Source organism: Orycteropus afer, unplaced genomic scaffold, assembly GCF_000298275.1.
Source record: "Orycteropus afer afer isolate SDZICR_OR568_19922 unplaced genomic scaffold, OryAfe1.0 scaffold00094, whole genome shotgun sequence".
Taxonomy (NCBI): Eukaryota; Metazoa; Chordata; class Mammalia; order Tubulidentata; family Orycteropodidae; genus Orycteropus; species Orycteropus afer.
Window position 1 is genome coordinate 660,838 of NW_006921681.1, and position 15,175 is coordinate 676,012.

The window sequence follows — 15,175 nt, forward strand, 5'->3', positions numbered from 1 at the left end:
ATATATATATATATATATATACACACACACACACACATATATACGTATATATACACACACACACACATATATGTTTATACATGAATATATGCATATATGTATATATATAGGGAGAGAGAAACCAGATTATTAGTGGTTACCAGTGGTAGCAGGCAAGGGAAAAGGGGAAGCTTTTGCTTGTGGGCCACTGAGTTTATGCTAATGGTGGTAGAATATTTTGGAAAAAGATAGCAGTTATGGTGGCTCAACATGAAAAATGTCATCAATGTTTCTGAGCTGTAAATGTGGAAGCTGTTATATTGGTGAATGTCTTAGTGTGTATGTTTTCAGTACAGTAAAAGTAAAAATAAAATTAGTCCACCTAGCAAACATGTCAAATTACAGAATTCAGACCTTAAGAACAATCTTTCTACCTGAAAAGGAGAGAACATGGCAGATTTTAATTTGTGTAACAGAGTTGCCAAGTCACAGTCCCAGACCAACACTGCCTGCACACCAACCTTCAGATGGTGGCTGTCTCTCGAGGGACACACTACCCAGAACAGGCTCCCTGCCGTACCTTCATCTGGACAGCAGCAGAGCCAATGAGGAGCAGGGCATCCCCATCCCAGACATCGATCTGCAGGGTCTGCACAGCCAGGTAGTGAAGGAAGCATCGCCGTTCTCCAGGCTTCAGGAACCCGGCATCCACCATGTACTTGAGCTGGAAGCCAGGAGAGCCTGTCCAAAGAGGCCAATGAGGGTGAGAGGAGGAGTGGGGCTCATTCATCATCTTCACACTTTGCAGAGATTTCTGCTCTGGGCATGGTTCCTAATTCTGCTTCCATCACAGCTATGATCCAATAAGCACATTAATCAAAATGATCATAAAATATCCAAATTAACAAAATGGACAATCATGTTCAGGAGACTAGGTTTCTTTCCAATATATGCAATCAACTTCTTCCAAAATAAAATTTATGGTTTGCACCACATCCTTGTAAAACAGTCTGCTGCTGGGCAGGAAGGAAGGAGCTAAGATCGCTGAGGGTTTATTACTCTGGGCACACAAGATGAAGGAAAAAATATGTTCTACACCTACCATCAAAACTGGAACATGCACCCACAGAGAGAGAGAGAGAGAGTGCTAGAATGAAGATTAGCCTTAAATGCCCTGTTTTTTTTTTTTTTTTTTTTTTAAAGCCAACTGCCATCAAGTCAATTCTAACTCACAACAACCCTACATAATAGAGTAGAACTGTTCCCAAGGGTTTCCAAGGCTGTAAACCTTTACAAAAATAGACTGCTTCATCTTTCTCCTGTGGAGCAGCTGACAGGTCCAAACCATCAGGCTTTTGGTTAGCAGCTGAATGCTTCAACCACTATACCACCAGAGCTCCTTAATGCTGTTTAGGACAGCACAAACCCCCTCCCTGCACTCATGCCTCCTCTCTTGCCCTTGACTTCACGCTTCATAGGATAAGTTCCATGCCAGCCCTTGGGCACTAATAGATACAAACAAAGTTGCATCTCTGCCTTCTTCTTGGGGTAGTATTGTCATTAATTCTAAATTGACAAAAATGTCACTAAATTTCAATTGAAGTGCAGGAAGCAGCAATATTGGGAAATACATTCAAAAGAACATCATTCCCTTTTCTATCAACACCAGAAGCAATAGTTATGAGGCTCCACCTCCAGAAGCACTGGGCTTGGAGGGGACAAGGAGTCACCCCTACTCAGCACCTCCATGTGCTGGGCTCACCAGACCCTTGATTTACAGCCAGTCTGAGCACAGGGCCCATCCCCTTGCCCCAGTGGTGATGACGAGACATTGTTCCAGTGCTCTTCCCCAAGACCAAGGACAGTGTTTTCCAGGGGGAGGAGTGAGGGCAGGAAGTTGAAACAAGGGACAAAGCCTGAATCCTGGGGCTCCAGTACTGGAGGTGAGGCTGAAGGAGGGGGAAAAAAGAGGGCCCCAGGGTGGGCCTAAGGGGAATGGTGCCATGGACCAGCTGCTTTGGCCTGGCTCTGGCCTCAACAGGAAAGCTGAGAGGGCATCTCACAGGGCAGAGAGATGAGGAGAGGACAAAGACTGAGGAGAGTTGGTAACAAAGTTCATGCAATGCTGGCTTGACCCATGTCACATCTCAAAGTGACCACACCAAGTCATAGGACTAAGACAAGCAGGAGGCAGTGGGACTCCTAAAGTGTTACGAGAGAGTCTAAAGTTATAAAATTACTCAAGCCTCATAGCTATCACCAAAGACTAACCCACATCCTGGACACAGGGTAAAGAAGTAACCAGCAACCCACCCAGTTTCATGCTTTACCTCTTTGTAAGATGTCTTGCAGGAAAACCAGCTTGATTCAGCTCTCCAAGCATTCCCACAGCATCACGGGATGACTACTCTATGACCTTCCTGGGGTGGCGGTATTGAAGCAAAGACACCAACCAGGAATCAAACTGATGCCCCAAAGGACAGTGCATGAGCAACATCCCATAATACGTCACGTCAAGTGTCCTGGCAGCCCTTGCATTCATGTCAAGTATCCCAGCAACCGCTGCAACTCCTGCACATGCATCCAATTCCCACAGTGCCATCCCTTTCTAGGAAACTACCACCTCTTCTCAGAAAATCACTACCCATTTCAAAACCCTTAACAACACCAGCAACTCTTTGGTCAGGAAGACAAAGTCTAGCATTGCTTAGTCCCTTTTTGTCACCACTTGCAATCTACTTTCTCTTTCCCTTTCTCTCAATAAAAGCTTTGTTTGTGCGGAAAATCTAAACCTCTCCTGGTCATTCTTAGTCAGTAGAAGGCAAGAGCCTGATGGGGCTGACCCCCTGACAGGGAAGGGCTCCCTAGAACAAGACCAGCAGAGGCTAGGGATGGCCACACCCCGCCCTACCCTCAGGAGCCAGCTTTGAGAGCACTGCACCATGTCCATGATCAGTCCTCACTTCAGAGACCTCAACACCAGGGTCTGTGCACAGAACCCAGGCCCACACATGCCCGTGGACCCTAGTGCCAGTCTAAGTGACACGGGAAAGGACAGACAGTGCCAGTCCCCACCACTCCAGCCTCCTGCTCCGAGAAGCAGATGACACCTCTAATCCTCTAATCTCTCTCTTCCCTGCACATTCTCCCAAGTACAGAGAGAAAGAGTAAAAGACTAAAAACCTGAAAGAAAAACAAAAAAAGATATGAATATAAGTTTCCAGGAAAAAAAGAGAAATAGGTCTACATAGTATAAAAGATGCTCAGCTTCACTCATTATAAAAAATGTGAATCAGTACTACACTGAGACCCGTTTCACACCCATCAGACTGCAGAAATGCCAAAGTGTAACAACCCATTCTGGTGGCGAGGCTGAGAGGAAGTGGGCTGTGGCAGACATTGCCAGTGGAAGCACAGAAAGGTAATAATGTCTACAAGAGTTTGCTAAGTCTATCAACACTGCTGAAACCTTCACTCTTCAATCCTATAGAATCACTCCTAGACACCTACCCTAAGAACACATGTCAAGCAGAAAACACAAGAGACACTTGATTATTAATTACTGCATTGCTCGTAATACCAAAATCCTGGAACCAGCCCCAAGGTCCACCAGTTGGAGACTGGCTAAAACACTCCACAACAACCACACCACAGGGCACTGAGTGGATGGAGGATATGCAGACTGTGTAGACTGATTTTGATATGCACTGAGATTCCAGGATATAATGTTGACTGAAAAGAGCAAGATGCAAAAAGGTACATTTGGTATGTCACCTTTTTGTATACAAAAAACATGAAATAAAAATATAAACATGTACATGGTTATTTTTGCCCCCAAGAAAACCACACACATAAACAAACCAACAACACACAATAACAACAACAAAAAACAACCAGAAAGTTAAACAGAAACTAAAAACTGGTTGTGTTTAACAGGCTGAGCAGGTGGGGGGTGGGCTAGAGGGATAAGGATAAAAGGAGCATATATTTTACTATAGGAGCTCTGGTAGCATAGTGCCTACGGCACTTGACTGTTAACCAGAAGGTTCAAACCCACCAGCCACTCCTCGGAAGGAAGGTTGGGCAATCCCACTTCTGTAGTGATACTGCCTTGGAAACCCAAGGAGGGGTCGCTATGAGTTGGGGGCGACTCGACGGCAAATAACAATAACAACAACATATTTTACTATAGTTTTCACTTTTGAACCATGTAAATGTTTTACATATTCCAAAAGTTAAGTAAAAAAAGAGAAGAAACACAAAATTGAAAACAAATAGAAACAAATGAATCTGGCTGAATACCAAACTGGAAGCCCAACCACATGGAGAAGGGAATGTCCCCCAGGGGCTCTGATCACACCTGCCTGCCTCTGATCCTCAGTGGCTTCATCCTAAGACAGAAAGAATGGCAAAGAGGTCTTGCCTTTCATCAGAGGGACTGTGAGCATTAATATTAGCATGTAATTTTAAAATTACATTCTCTGTGGTAGAGAGACCTGGTGATCTGCTTCCAAGAGGCCACAGCCTAGAAAACCCTATGGGGCAGTTCCACTCTGCCATACAGGTCATTAGGAGTCAGAATCAACCTGACAGTACCAACAACCAGAAGGTTAAAGAGAAACTAAAAACTTTACTAAGGTAAAGTAAGTAAGTAAACATATTGTCAGGAAACACAACTTTCACTGTAGGAGGAAAGAAATACAAATAAACTATCTTAATAAAATAATGGTGTAGTGCCTAAGGCATTTGACTGCTAACCAGAAGGCTGGTGATTCAAACCCACCAGCCACTCCTCAGAAGGAAGACTGGGCAATCTACTTCCACAGAGATGCTGTCTCAGAAACCCAAGGAGTGGTCGCCATGAGTCAGATCCAACTCTATGGCAGTGAGGTTTTTTTTGTTTGTTTAAACTGCAAATGTGTTGCAAATGTCAGTATGAACCCAGTGTTAATATGTACTCCCCAGCTCAGTTCAATAAAAGGCCTAGGAGCAATGATACCCTAGAATCAAAAGCACCCCAGGTCCTTATTTCTAAAAAGCATTCTCCACTTGGGATGACTAGGCTACTAGGAGAAAAGGTCGATTCTGGGTGTGAGGCAGAGAAAGTACAAGACAAGCCTGAGACACTGTATTATTCCAGAAAGCAAGGAATTGCTCAGAGTCCAATGACAGCATGTCAGAGGGCTTCACCAGTCAATCTGAAGGTCTCCCACTGGCCAAATGTGGAGAAATCCCAGCATCAAGAAATACTAATACTGAGTGTAACACAATGAAGAAATAAAAATGCAAATGACTGGGTGAGACTATACAAACGAGTTGCTTGTCGGCCACCAAGGAGATTGAACAGCTTGCTACTAACACAAATAAGGTGCATGGCACCGTTGTGGGTGTGGGACCATGCAAATAAGATATACGGAACCCTAATGTTTTGGTTAGGAGCTCTGGTAGCATAGTGCCTAAGACACTTGACTGCTAAACAGAAAGCTGTGGTTCAAACCCACAAGCCCCTCCTCGGAAGGAAGATGGGGCAATCTACTTCCGTAGTAATACTTCCTCGGAAACCCAAGGAGGGGTCGCTAGGAGTCGGGTCTGACTCAACAGCACATAACAACAACGTTTTGGTTTGGGTTTTAATGAGGGATGGTCAGCTTTGCCATCCTGCTAGGCTTAAAATGAGCCATCCCAGAGGCAGACAGAGAGATTTCCCTATCACTAAGAAGTACTGGAAGTACAGTGTGTCTTTTGGATCCAGAGTCCCTGTGCTGAGAACCTCCTAGATCCAGCAGACAGAGATGGTAGCTGATCACATTCAAAGCAGCATGGTCAGCCACCTTCTTTGAGCAGAGCACCATGTGCCTGTTTCTTCTACCACTCACCCACTGCCAGAGTCAATTTCAACTCACAGTGACCCTACAGGACAGAGCAGAACTGCCCCACAAGGTTTCCAAGGCTGTAAATCTTCACAAAGCAGACTGCCTCATCTTTCTCCTGCAGAGGGGCTGGTAGGTTTGAACTGCTGACCTCTTGGTTAGCAGCCAAATGCTTTAAACACTGCCCACCAGAGCTCCTTGCCTGTTTCCTACTTGGGTCAAAATCTGATGCACAAGAGATTTGGTTTCTAGGCAACACGTACACTGCCCTCGTTCCTATCAGCCATGACTGAATCATTCCAAACTATTTCAAAGCCCTGGTACTATCTGCCCAATTTTTCTGTAAACTGAAACTGCTCTAAAAAATATTTTTATGTTGCCATGAGGTACCATCAAGTCACTTCCAATTCACAGTGACCCCACATAACAGAACAGTACTTCCACATAGTGTTTTCTAGGCTGTAATCTTTACAGGATCAGATTGCCAGGACTTTCTTCCATGGAACTGCTTGGTGGGTTCAAACTGTCAACCTTTCAGTTAGCTGCTGAGTGCTCAACCCTTGTACCACTAGGGCTCCTCCTCTGAAAAATAAAGTTTATTCATTAAAACAAAAACTTCATGGAGTTGTTCACCTGACGTGCGTATACTTTACAGTATGTATGTTATGTATCAACAACAAAATATATATATTTTTAGTGCAGCTCATGAGAGACTCTGCAGAACCGATGCAACTTCCAAGGTCCTAAGGAACTGTACCTCCTACTCAGAGAGAGGCCCCCGAGCTTTAGCTGCTGAAGGACACTGGCATCTTCCCAGGCACGGGACACCACTGGCTGAGACTCAACTGTGTAAGAAATCAAAAGGAACTTTTTGTTTCAGACCTTAACTTGAGAATTTGGGACTTTGAATTTTAACTCACAATCCCAAACATTTTTGATTTTGGAGTTTAATTTCTTGGACTTCAACTTGCAAGCAAATTAAAATTGGGCTTTAATTTTTTTCTGGGAAATTCATGATGGAAACAGGTTTCTACTCAAATCAAGAGCACCTCTAAGTGACTGGCCTTTTTCTTTAACCTCACTTCTTTAACCTCTGATGAGCTATACTAGATACCATGACTGGATAGAATTGGGAACAGGAAATCGAATAAAACTAGTTGCTGTCTAGTTAAGTGTTCCATAGGGTTTTCAATCGCTGATTTTTCAGAAGCAGATTGCCAGGCCTTTCTTAGAGGCACCTACAGGCAGGTTTGAACTGCCAACCTCTCATTTAGTAGGTGAATGCTTAACTGTTTTCACCACCCATAGGTTTCAGCAACAGGTACATTATATTGCATTCAATATAATGAATGCATTATTCTGATCCCTTTTAGTACCTTTTGAGGCATAAGCTAAACTCCCAGCAGCGGTCCCATGAGCATCAAAAAAGAAAGGTGGCTGATCTCCTCCCCCAGGAGGCCCACCACACTCCTAGTTGGCATAAACTTAAAGATTAAGCCCATGAGTCAAGGGAACAAAACTCAGAATATGTTGTAGGAGAACATCTTTTCCCCTGGCTCCATGCCTCCATGCGGAGAGACCTCCTGTGTTCCTCTCTCTGATTAGCACATGCTCCTCCCCAGGGCAAGAGCAGCTTATCTAACTGGCAAGTTTTGGAGAAAGAACAGGACATGAGCTCCTCACCCCTTTCCTAATTGTTCTCAGATTTGCTAGCAGGAGGAAAACGTTCCATAGTCTAAGATGGGTGATACAGTGGCCCAACGATGGACTCACACTCAGCAACAATCATGAAGGTGGCACAGGACCGCCACAACTCAGAGCCCTCTCAACAGCAATGAACAACAGAACAGTTGTGCTTCCGGGCACACAGTAAGGCGACAGGCTGCTGCAGGAAGCACGGCTTTGCTGCTGTTCAGCCCTACCTCTGCCTGCATTCAAGTCCATCCAATTCAAGGGTGGCTCTCAGACTAACCATTTTCCTGCAGCATCTTTATCATGAATAAAAGTGGCACCTGATCTCCACTATCTCCGAACTAAGGAGCTCTGGTGGCACAGAGGTTCGAACTTACTAGCTGCTCCAGAAGATAAAAGATGTAGCAATTGGCATCCATAAAGATACAGCCTTAGAAACCTATAGAGAAGTTCTACTCTGTCCTATAGAGTTTCCATAAATCACAATCAACTCGACGGCAGTGGGTTTGGTTTGGGATCTCTGACCTTGAGAGAGAAAAGAAAGAAGTGCTTTGACCCTTTATACCCAACAATTTGGTCAATCCTTTCTATACATTTGTTCTCTATACATTTATGGTCATTTTTAATTATTTTTTTCCTTCTACTTTTATTGGGCTTGTTCTGGATTTTTTTTTTTTTCCCTCAACTGCTTGAGTGGTACAATTAGCTCAGCATTTTTAAACTTTCTTCTTTTCCAATACAGGCATTTAAAGGTATAAATGTCCCTGGAATTACCACCTTGCTAATATCACGTAAGTTTTGATATGCAATATACTTTGTGATTCAGTTCTAAATTGGTCATTTCTATGTTAAAGTGTTCATTAATCCATGGTTAATGAGCAGTATTTTTTTAATTCCAAATGAATGGCAGTTTGGGGTCTTTGGGGGAAGGGTGTTACATTAAGGATTGAATTGAGCCAAAAAAAAAAAAAAAGTTGGAATCCTAACCCCTGTACCTGTGGTTAAGATCTTGTTTAGAAAGAATGTTTTCTTTGTATTGTTAATTAGATCCTATCTGAGTAGGTTGGGTTATACATCTAATCACTGCTGAGTTTTAAAAAGAGCACATTAGACACAGATGAGGGCACAACTGGGGGAAAAAGACAGTTGCCATGTGAGGACTATGTACAATCCAAGAAACCAAGAAACACCCTGGGCTGCCAACGAGGAAGGAATCTACAAGGCTGAGACCATTATTTGGACTTTCAGCCTCCAGAACTGTGAGAAAATAAATTCCTGTTTTTCAAAGCCACCCACTAACGGTATTTCTGTTACAGCAGCCCTAGGAGTCTAAGACAGATGGACAGCCAATTTTTGACCTTGTGGCATTATGTTCAGAGAATGTCATAAAATTAGATTTGATATTGATTCTCTAGGTACACGGTGATACTTCCTTGGTGGCCTAATATATAATCAGTTTTTACAAATTTCAAGTTGTGCTTGAAAATAATGCATAGTCTCTAGATTTGGGAGTGCAGGTTTTATAAGATCATCTATTTATAGTTTATATGATCCTCATTAATTTGTTTCTGCTTGATCTATCAATTTGCTGAAAGAGGTGTGTTAAAATCTCCCATGACTGTGGGTTTGCTGATTTCTCCTCTGTCCATTTCTCCTTCATATTCTGAGGTTATATTATTGGAGGTTTGCAGAATTGGAATTGTTCATTTTCCTGGTGAATTATTCTCTTGATTATTATTTAATCACTTCTTTATCCCTAGGTAAGCATTCACCTTAAAATCTCTTTTGTCTGATGTTAACATTGTTAAACTACTTTCTTTTGGTATTTCCTTAATATATATATTCTTTTCTATCTCCTACTTTCTATCCCAAGAAGCAACTGTAGTTCCCATCCAGCTCTGCCCTTGGGCCTAGACAAAGATGGGATACTTGACAATCAATAAAAGTAAAAACATACTGGGTGTGTTTCTGGCCATTATAATCTAAATTCATTAGTTTATAACGGAACAATAAGAACAAAAAGAATCCATTGGTCCCTCCTTTGGAGGCTGCTAGGGTCACTATGAGTCAGAGTCGACTTGACAGCAATCGGTTTGGTTTTGGGTTTAGGGAAACACCCCATTTTATTTAGGAATTAGTAAATAAGAGGAAAGAATCAAGCACTAGCTGCCTTTCCTGTGTGAACCATACTTCCAGGTACCCAGACAGTTGGTAAGAGGAAGTTTCTCTTTTATGGAAGCATTTCAGCTCACAAAAGAAGGCAACACAATGGAAGAAAAATGTCATACTGTGCAACCTCGAATTAAATAATCCATCAATCAGCAGGTCATGGTGGCTGCTGACCTGCCAGAAGAAGAAGCAACCAGACCTGTTAGGGGTGCACCACGCACCCCAGCTGTGACAATGCATGGCAAAAAAATTAAAAATCAAGCATGCACCTGATCAAGCATCTGATTTAACCAATTTACAGGAAAAACAGGGCTGAGAGGAACCCCTTAAATATCAACCACTGGGACGCAAAAGTAAAGTTCAGACTATGGGAACTCTACAGGACAAACAATGTGATATCTTCAACAAATGAACTGAAAGGAAAACACAGGGGCTTGGGGGAAGGGACAACTACAGATTTAAAGAGAGTGAGATTCGAAACCAGGCACAAAAGGACATATAGTGTGTAATCCCACTTACATGAACTATCTAGAATTGAAAAATTCATAGAGACAGAAAGACAGAGGTTACCAGGAGCTAAAATGAGGTGATACTGCTTACTGGGCACAGAGTTTCTGTTTGGGGTGATGAAAAGGCTTTGGAAACAATGGTAGTGATGGACACAAAATGATGATGATGATGATGATGATGATGATGATGTTGTTGTTGTTGCTGTTGTTGCTGGATGTCAATGAATTGATTCAGACTCATAACGACCCTATATGACAGAATAGAACTGCCCCCTAGGGTTTCTTAGGCTGTAATCTTTATGGAAGCAGATCACCAGGTGTCTTCTCCTCTAGACCCACTGGTGAGTTCAAACCACCAAGCTTCTGGTTAGCAGCCAAGTATTTAACCATTATGCCACCATGGCTCCTCTATAATAATGTTGTTGTTGTTGTTATATGCCGTCGAGTCAGACCCGACTCATAGCGACCCCTCCTTGGGTTTCCGAGGCAGTATCACTACGGAAGTAGATTGCCCCATCTTCCTTCCGAGGAGTGGCTGGTGGGTTTGAACCGCCAGCCTTCTGGTTAGCAGTCAAGTGTCTTAGCCACTGTGCTACCAGAGCTCCCAATAAAATAAAGAGACTTAGACTCACACCATTCCATTACAACGTATGGACTTTAGTAAGATCCTGATTTGAAACAACTATAGTAAAAAAAATTAACAAAGTTACTGGGGAAACTTTAACATTGGCTAGATATGTGATGATATTAAGAAGTTATTATTAATTTTTCGTTCTGCTGTGCATGGGGTCACTATGAGTTGGAAACGACTCGACACCACTTAACAAAAACAACATTATTAATTTTGGGGTGGGATAACATCGAGTACTTTTTTTAAAAGACTTCTTAGTTTTTTAGCTGTACACAGAGACATATTTATAGATCAAAAGATATCATGTCTGGAATTTGCCTCAAAGTAATCCTGGTTTGGGGAGGAAATTGGGTCAGGATAGAGTTGACACCTGAGCAGTTGGTGCATTGATTCATAATACTGATCTCTTAATTCTGTGTATGTTTAAAATTTTTTCATAGCTGTTGTTGTTGTTGTTATGTGCCATCAAGTCGAACCCGACTCATAGCGACCCCTCCTTGGGTTTCCGAGGCAGCATCACTACGGAAGTAGACTGCCCCATCTTCCTTCCGAGGAGTGGCTGGTGGGTTTGAACTGCCAGCCTTCTGGTTAGCGGTCAAGTGCTTTAGCCACTATGCTACCAGAGCTTCCTTTTTCATAGTAAAGTTTCAAAAATAACAGATTAAAAAAAAAAAAAAAAAAAACACTATAGTGCTAGGACCACTTACATTTGCCCTGTGCAGAGTACGTACCAGCATCAAAGGAGCCATCTTTGTTAACTGGCACAAGGATATGGGACAAGGAGCCTGAGCTGGTCTTCAAGGCCTCATCCAGCTTGAGCAGCTGCAGCCGGGGTGTGATGGTAGGTGGGAAGCGGTACAGCTGGAAGGTGAAATACACAGTCTTTGGCCACGGCGTTCCCCTGTGGTCCTGGGATACTCTGGATCCAACAACAGCTCTGAATTAATCAATTATCCATCACAGGAAACTAGGGCTCACACACTTGCATAGTGACACAGCCTGGGCCCTGCAAGTAGCAGGCAACATTAAGATGCCACCTTGGCCACCAGCATAAACAGCTTTGCTGAGCTCTTAGTGAGCAGCCAGAATCGAGTGCACCTCAGGCACGACACCTGCCCTGGCTGGTGAGCGTTGCTCCTAGAGCTGTACCACACCTGGACTGGCCGGCACACAGTCCACATTCTAACTAAGGCCCACTGAAAATCTAGCAAAGCACAATGTCAGAGGCTGTGCCTGTGCCCCCTAAAAATATGACTCCTAAAACCCAGACCTGTGGTTGTGATGCCATTTGGGAACAGTTTCCTATATTATGCAAATAAGTCATCAGTATAGCATATGCCTTAAACCTAATCATTTTTTTTTTTTAATTTTTATTGTGATTTGGGTGAAACTTTACAGAGCAAATTCACTTTCCATACAGCAGCTCACATACACTTTGTCTCATGACATTGACTGCAATTTCCCACGATGCAATAGCTCCCCTCTCCCTTCCTCCCCATAGTTACCTCTTCCCTGTGTCCTTCCCTTCTATGCACTCCTGCCCCCCAAGCTGTCTCCCTGTGCATACACAGCCCTTCTATTCTCCCATGATTGATCTCTCCAAGGAGTGTATCTACCCAATGTAAATGTTCAGCTCATATGCCTGTCTTTTGTTTGGCTGGAAGCCACAAGAGTGGGTCCAATTCCAGACATGAAGAGCAGCTAGGGGCCATAGCCTCAGGGGTTCTATCAGGCTTTATCAGATCAGCAAATCTAGTCCTTTTTTTGTAATGATTTTGAGTTTTGTTCCACACTGTTCTCCCATTCTATTCAGGATCTCCTACACAGATCCCCCTCCAAGTGGTTGACAGTGGTAGCTCAGCACCATCTAGTTCTTCTGGCCTTATAGTTGTACAGGCTGAGGATCGCGTGGTGTACCAGTCACTTGGACTAATTGTTTCCATGTGTCTTTGGTTTACTTCATTCTTCTTTGCTCTGGACAAGGAGAGACCCATTGTTGCATCCAGATGGCCACTTGCAAGCTTTTAAGATCCCAGTTGCTACTTGCCAAAGTAGGATGTGGAACAAGGTTTTGTGTGGTATGCTATGCCAATTGAGCTTGATGACCCTTGCCACTATGGTCTTGAGTTTGCTGGCCCAACTACTTGCTCCCCCTCTGGGTAGTTGGCTGTGGCCAAGAAGTGACAACATCCTTGTCCCTTGTCAGCTCTACTATATACCTGGGAATTCTTACAGAACATACAAATACATTTGTAGAAACACTGTCTGCCAACCCTATACATGGTCTTGGGCACACTGCCCCCTGCATATCCATACCTGATAGTTCAGCCTGTCTACCCATCTATCCACCCATACATCAATGTTTGCCTTCACCGACAACACAATACTGTATGTACAAAAGGCTTCATCTTTGTTGTCTATACCACCCATGCACTTTCTATGTCTTCCTCTTCCTCAATGCCACTGTGTTGATCATTCACATCTGGTATATTGCCCATCTCTTCAACCAAATCAGTATTTGTCACTACCTATCTAGCAGTGTTCCCTCCCTTCCCTTCCCCTCCCCTCCCAGCCTTGGTAACCAATAAAGAAAACTTCCTTCCATATATAAACCTTTCCTTAACTTTTTATAATAATGGAATAATACAATATTTGTCCTGTGATTGATTTATTTCACTCAGGATAATGTTGTACTGTACAAGTTCGTCACGTTATGCGGTGTTTTGCTGATTCTACATTATTCTTTAGGGTTGCATAGTATTCCATTATGTATATGTACCATAGTTTGGTTATCCATTCTTCTGCTGATGGACAACTATGTTGTTCCCATCTTTTGGTTACTGTAAATAGTGCTGCGATGAACATGGGTGTGCGTGTATCTCTTGTTGTCTTGGCTCTCACTTCTTTAGGATATGTAACTAGTAATGGAATGGCTGGGTCAAATGGTATTTCTAATTCCAGCTTTTTAAGGCATCTCCATACTGCTTTCCACAGAGGTTAAATCATTTGACAGTCCCACCAGCAGCGTATCAGAGTCTCAATCTCTCCACATGGACACAGAGAGCTCTGCCAATCAGAGCCACATAGAAGTTTCTGTTCAACATACCAAGAAATGTGCAACCCAGGCAGAGAGTGGCACAGAAAGAATACTTAAGAATTTACCTGCTGAGCATCCTCCTTAAAAACTGGGGTGGGTAATAATAGAAATAAAAAAGGAAATTAAAAAATTGCTTGAATCAAGATTTGAGCAGTAATAAATGAAACAGAAAATAGAAAGACAATAGAAAAAAATCAACAAGACTAGAAGTTCGTTTTTTAAAAAAATTAATAAAATTGACAAAACACTGGCAAATTTAACAAATAAAAAGACATAGAGAATACAAGCAACACAAATAAGAAACAAATTGGGTGATGTCACAATAGAACCAACAGAAATTAAAAGGACAGTATCAGGATACTACGAAGAACTGTGCTCAAAAAATTTGAAAATCTAGAAGAAATTGACAGATTTCTAGAAACATATTATTTTCCTAAACCAACACAGACTAAGGTGGAAAACTGAAGAGACCCATAACAAAACAATAAATTGGGTCATAAAAAAATTACCAACAACAAAAAAAAAAAACCTGGCCCAGATGGTTTCACTGGAGAATTCTACCAAACATTCAGAGAAGAACTGACACCAATCCTACTCAAACTATTCCAAAACAAAGAAAAGGATAGAATCCTCCTTAATTCATTTTATGAAGCAAGCATAATCTTGATACCAAAACCAGGCAAAGACATCACTAAAAAGGGAAACTACAAACCAATATCTCTCATGAATATACATGCAAAACTCTGAACAAAATCTTAGCCAATAGATTCCAACAACATATCAAAAAAATAATACATTATAACCAAGTGGAGTTCATACCTGGTATGCAAAGATGGTTCAACATTAGAAAAACAATCAACGTAATTCATCACATAAATAAAATAAAGGAAAAAAATGACACAATCATATCACTCAATGCAAAAAGGCATTTGATAAAATCCAACACCACTTCCGGATCAAAACTCTCAGCAAAACAGAAATAGAAAGGAAATTTCTCAACAAAATAAAGGGCATATAAGCAAAATGAACAGTCAACATTATTCTCAATGGAGAGAAATTTAAACCACTCCCCTTGCAGACAGGAACCAGACAAGGATGCCCTCTATCACCACTTCTATTCAACATTGTATTGGAAGTCCTAGCCAGGGCAATAAAGCAAGAAAGGGAGATCAAAAGCATCCAAATTGGAAAGGAAGAAGTGAAACTATCCCCATTTGCTGGTGATATC

The 15,175-nt window shown here is 42.3% G+C and overlaps 1 protein-coding gene across 1 annotated transcript in view; it reads right to left on the minus strand.

Moving 5' to 3' along the window:
- The window catches only part of NPHP4 (nephrocystin 4), a 188,447-nt gene that overhangs the window by 69,901 nt on the left and 103,371 nt on the right, over positions 1–15,175 (minus strand). The window contains exons 15-16 of the mRNA XM_007942564.1: positions 11,582–11,769; positions 560–720 (exon numbers count right to left, since the gene is read on the minus strand). Of these exons, the coding sequence (XP_007940755.1) occupies positions 560–720; positions 11,582–11,769 (349 nt within the window). The remainder of the gene's footprint in view (positions 1–559; positions 721–11,581; positions 11,770–15,175) is intronic.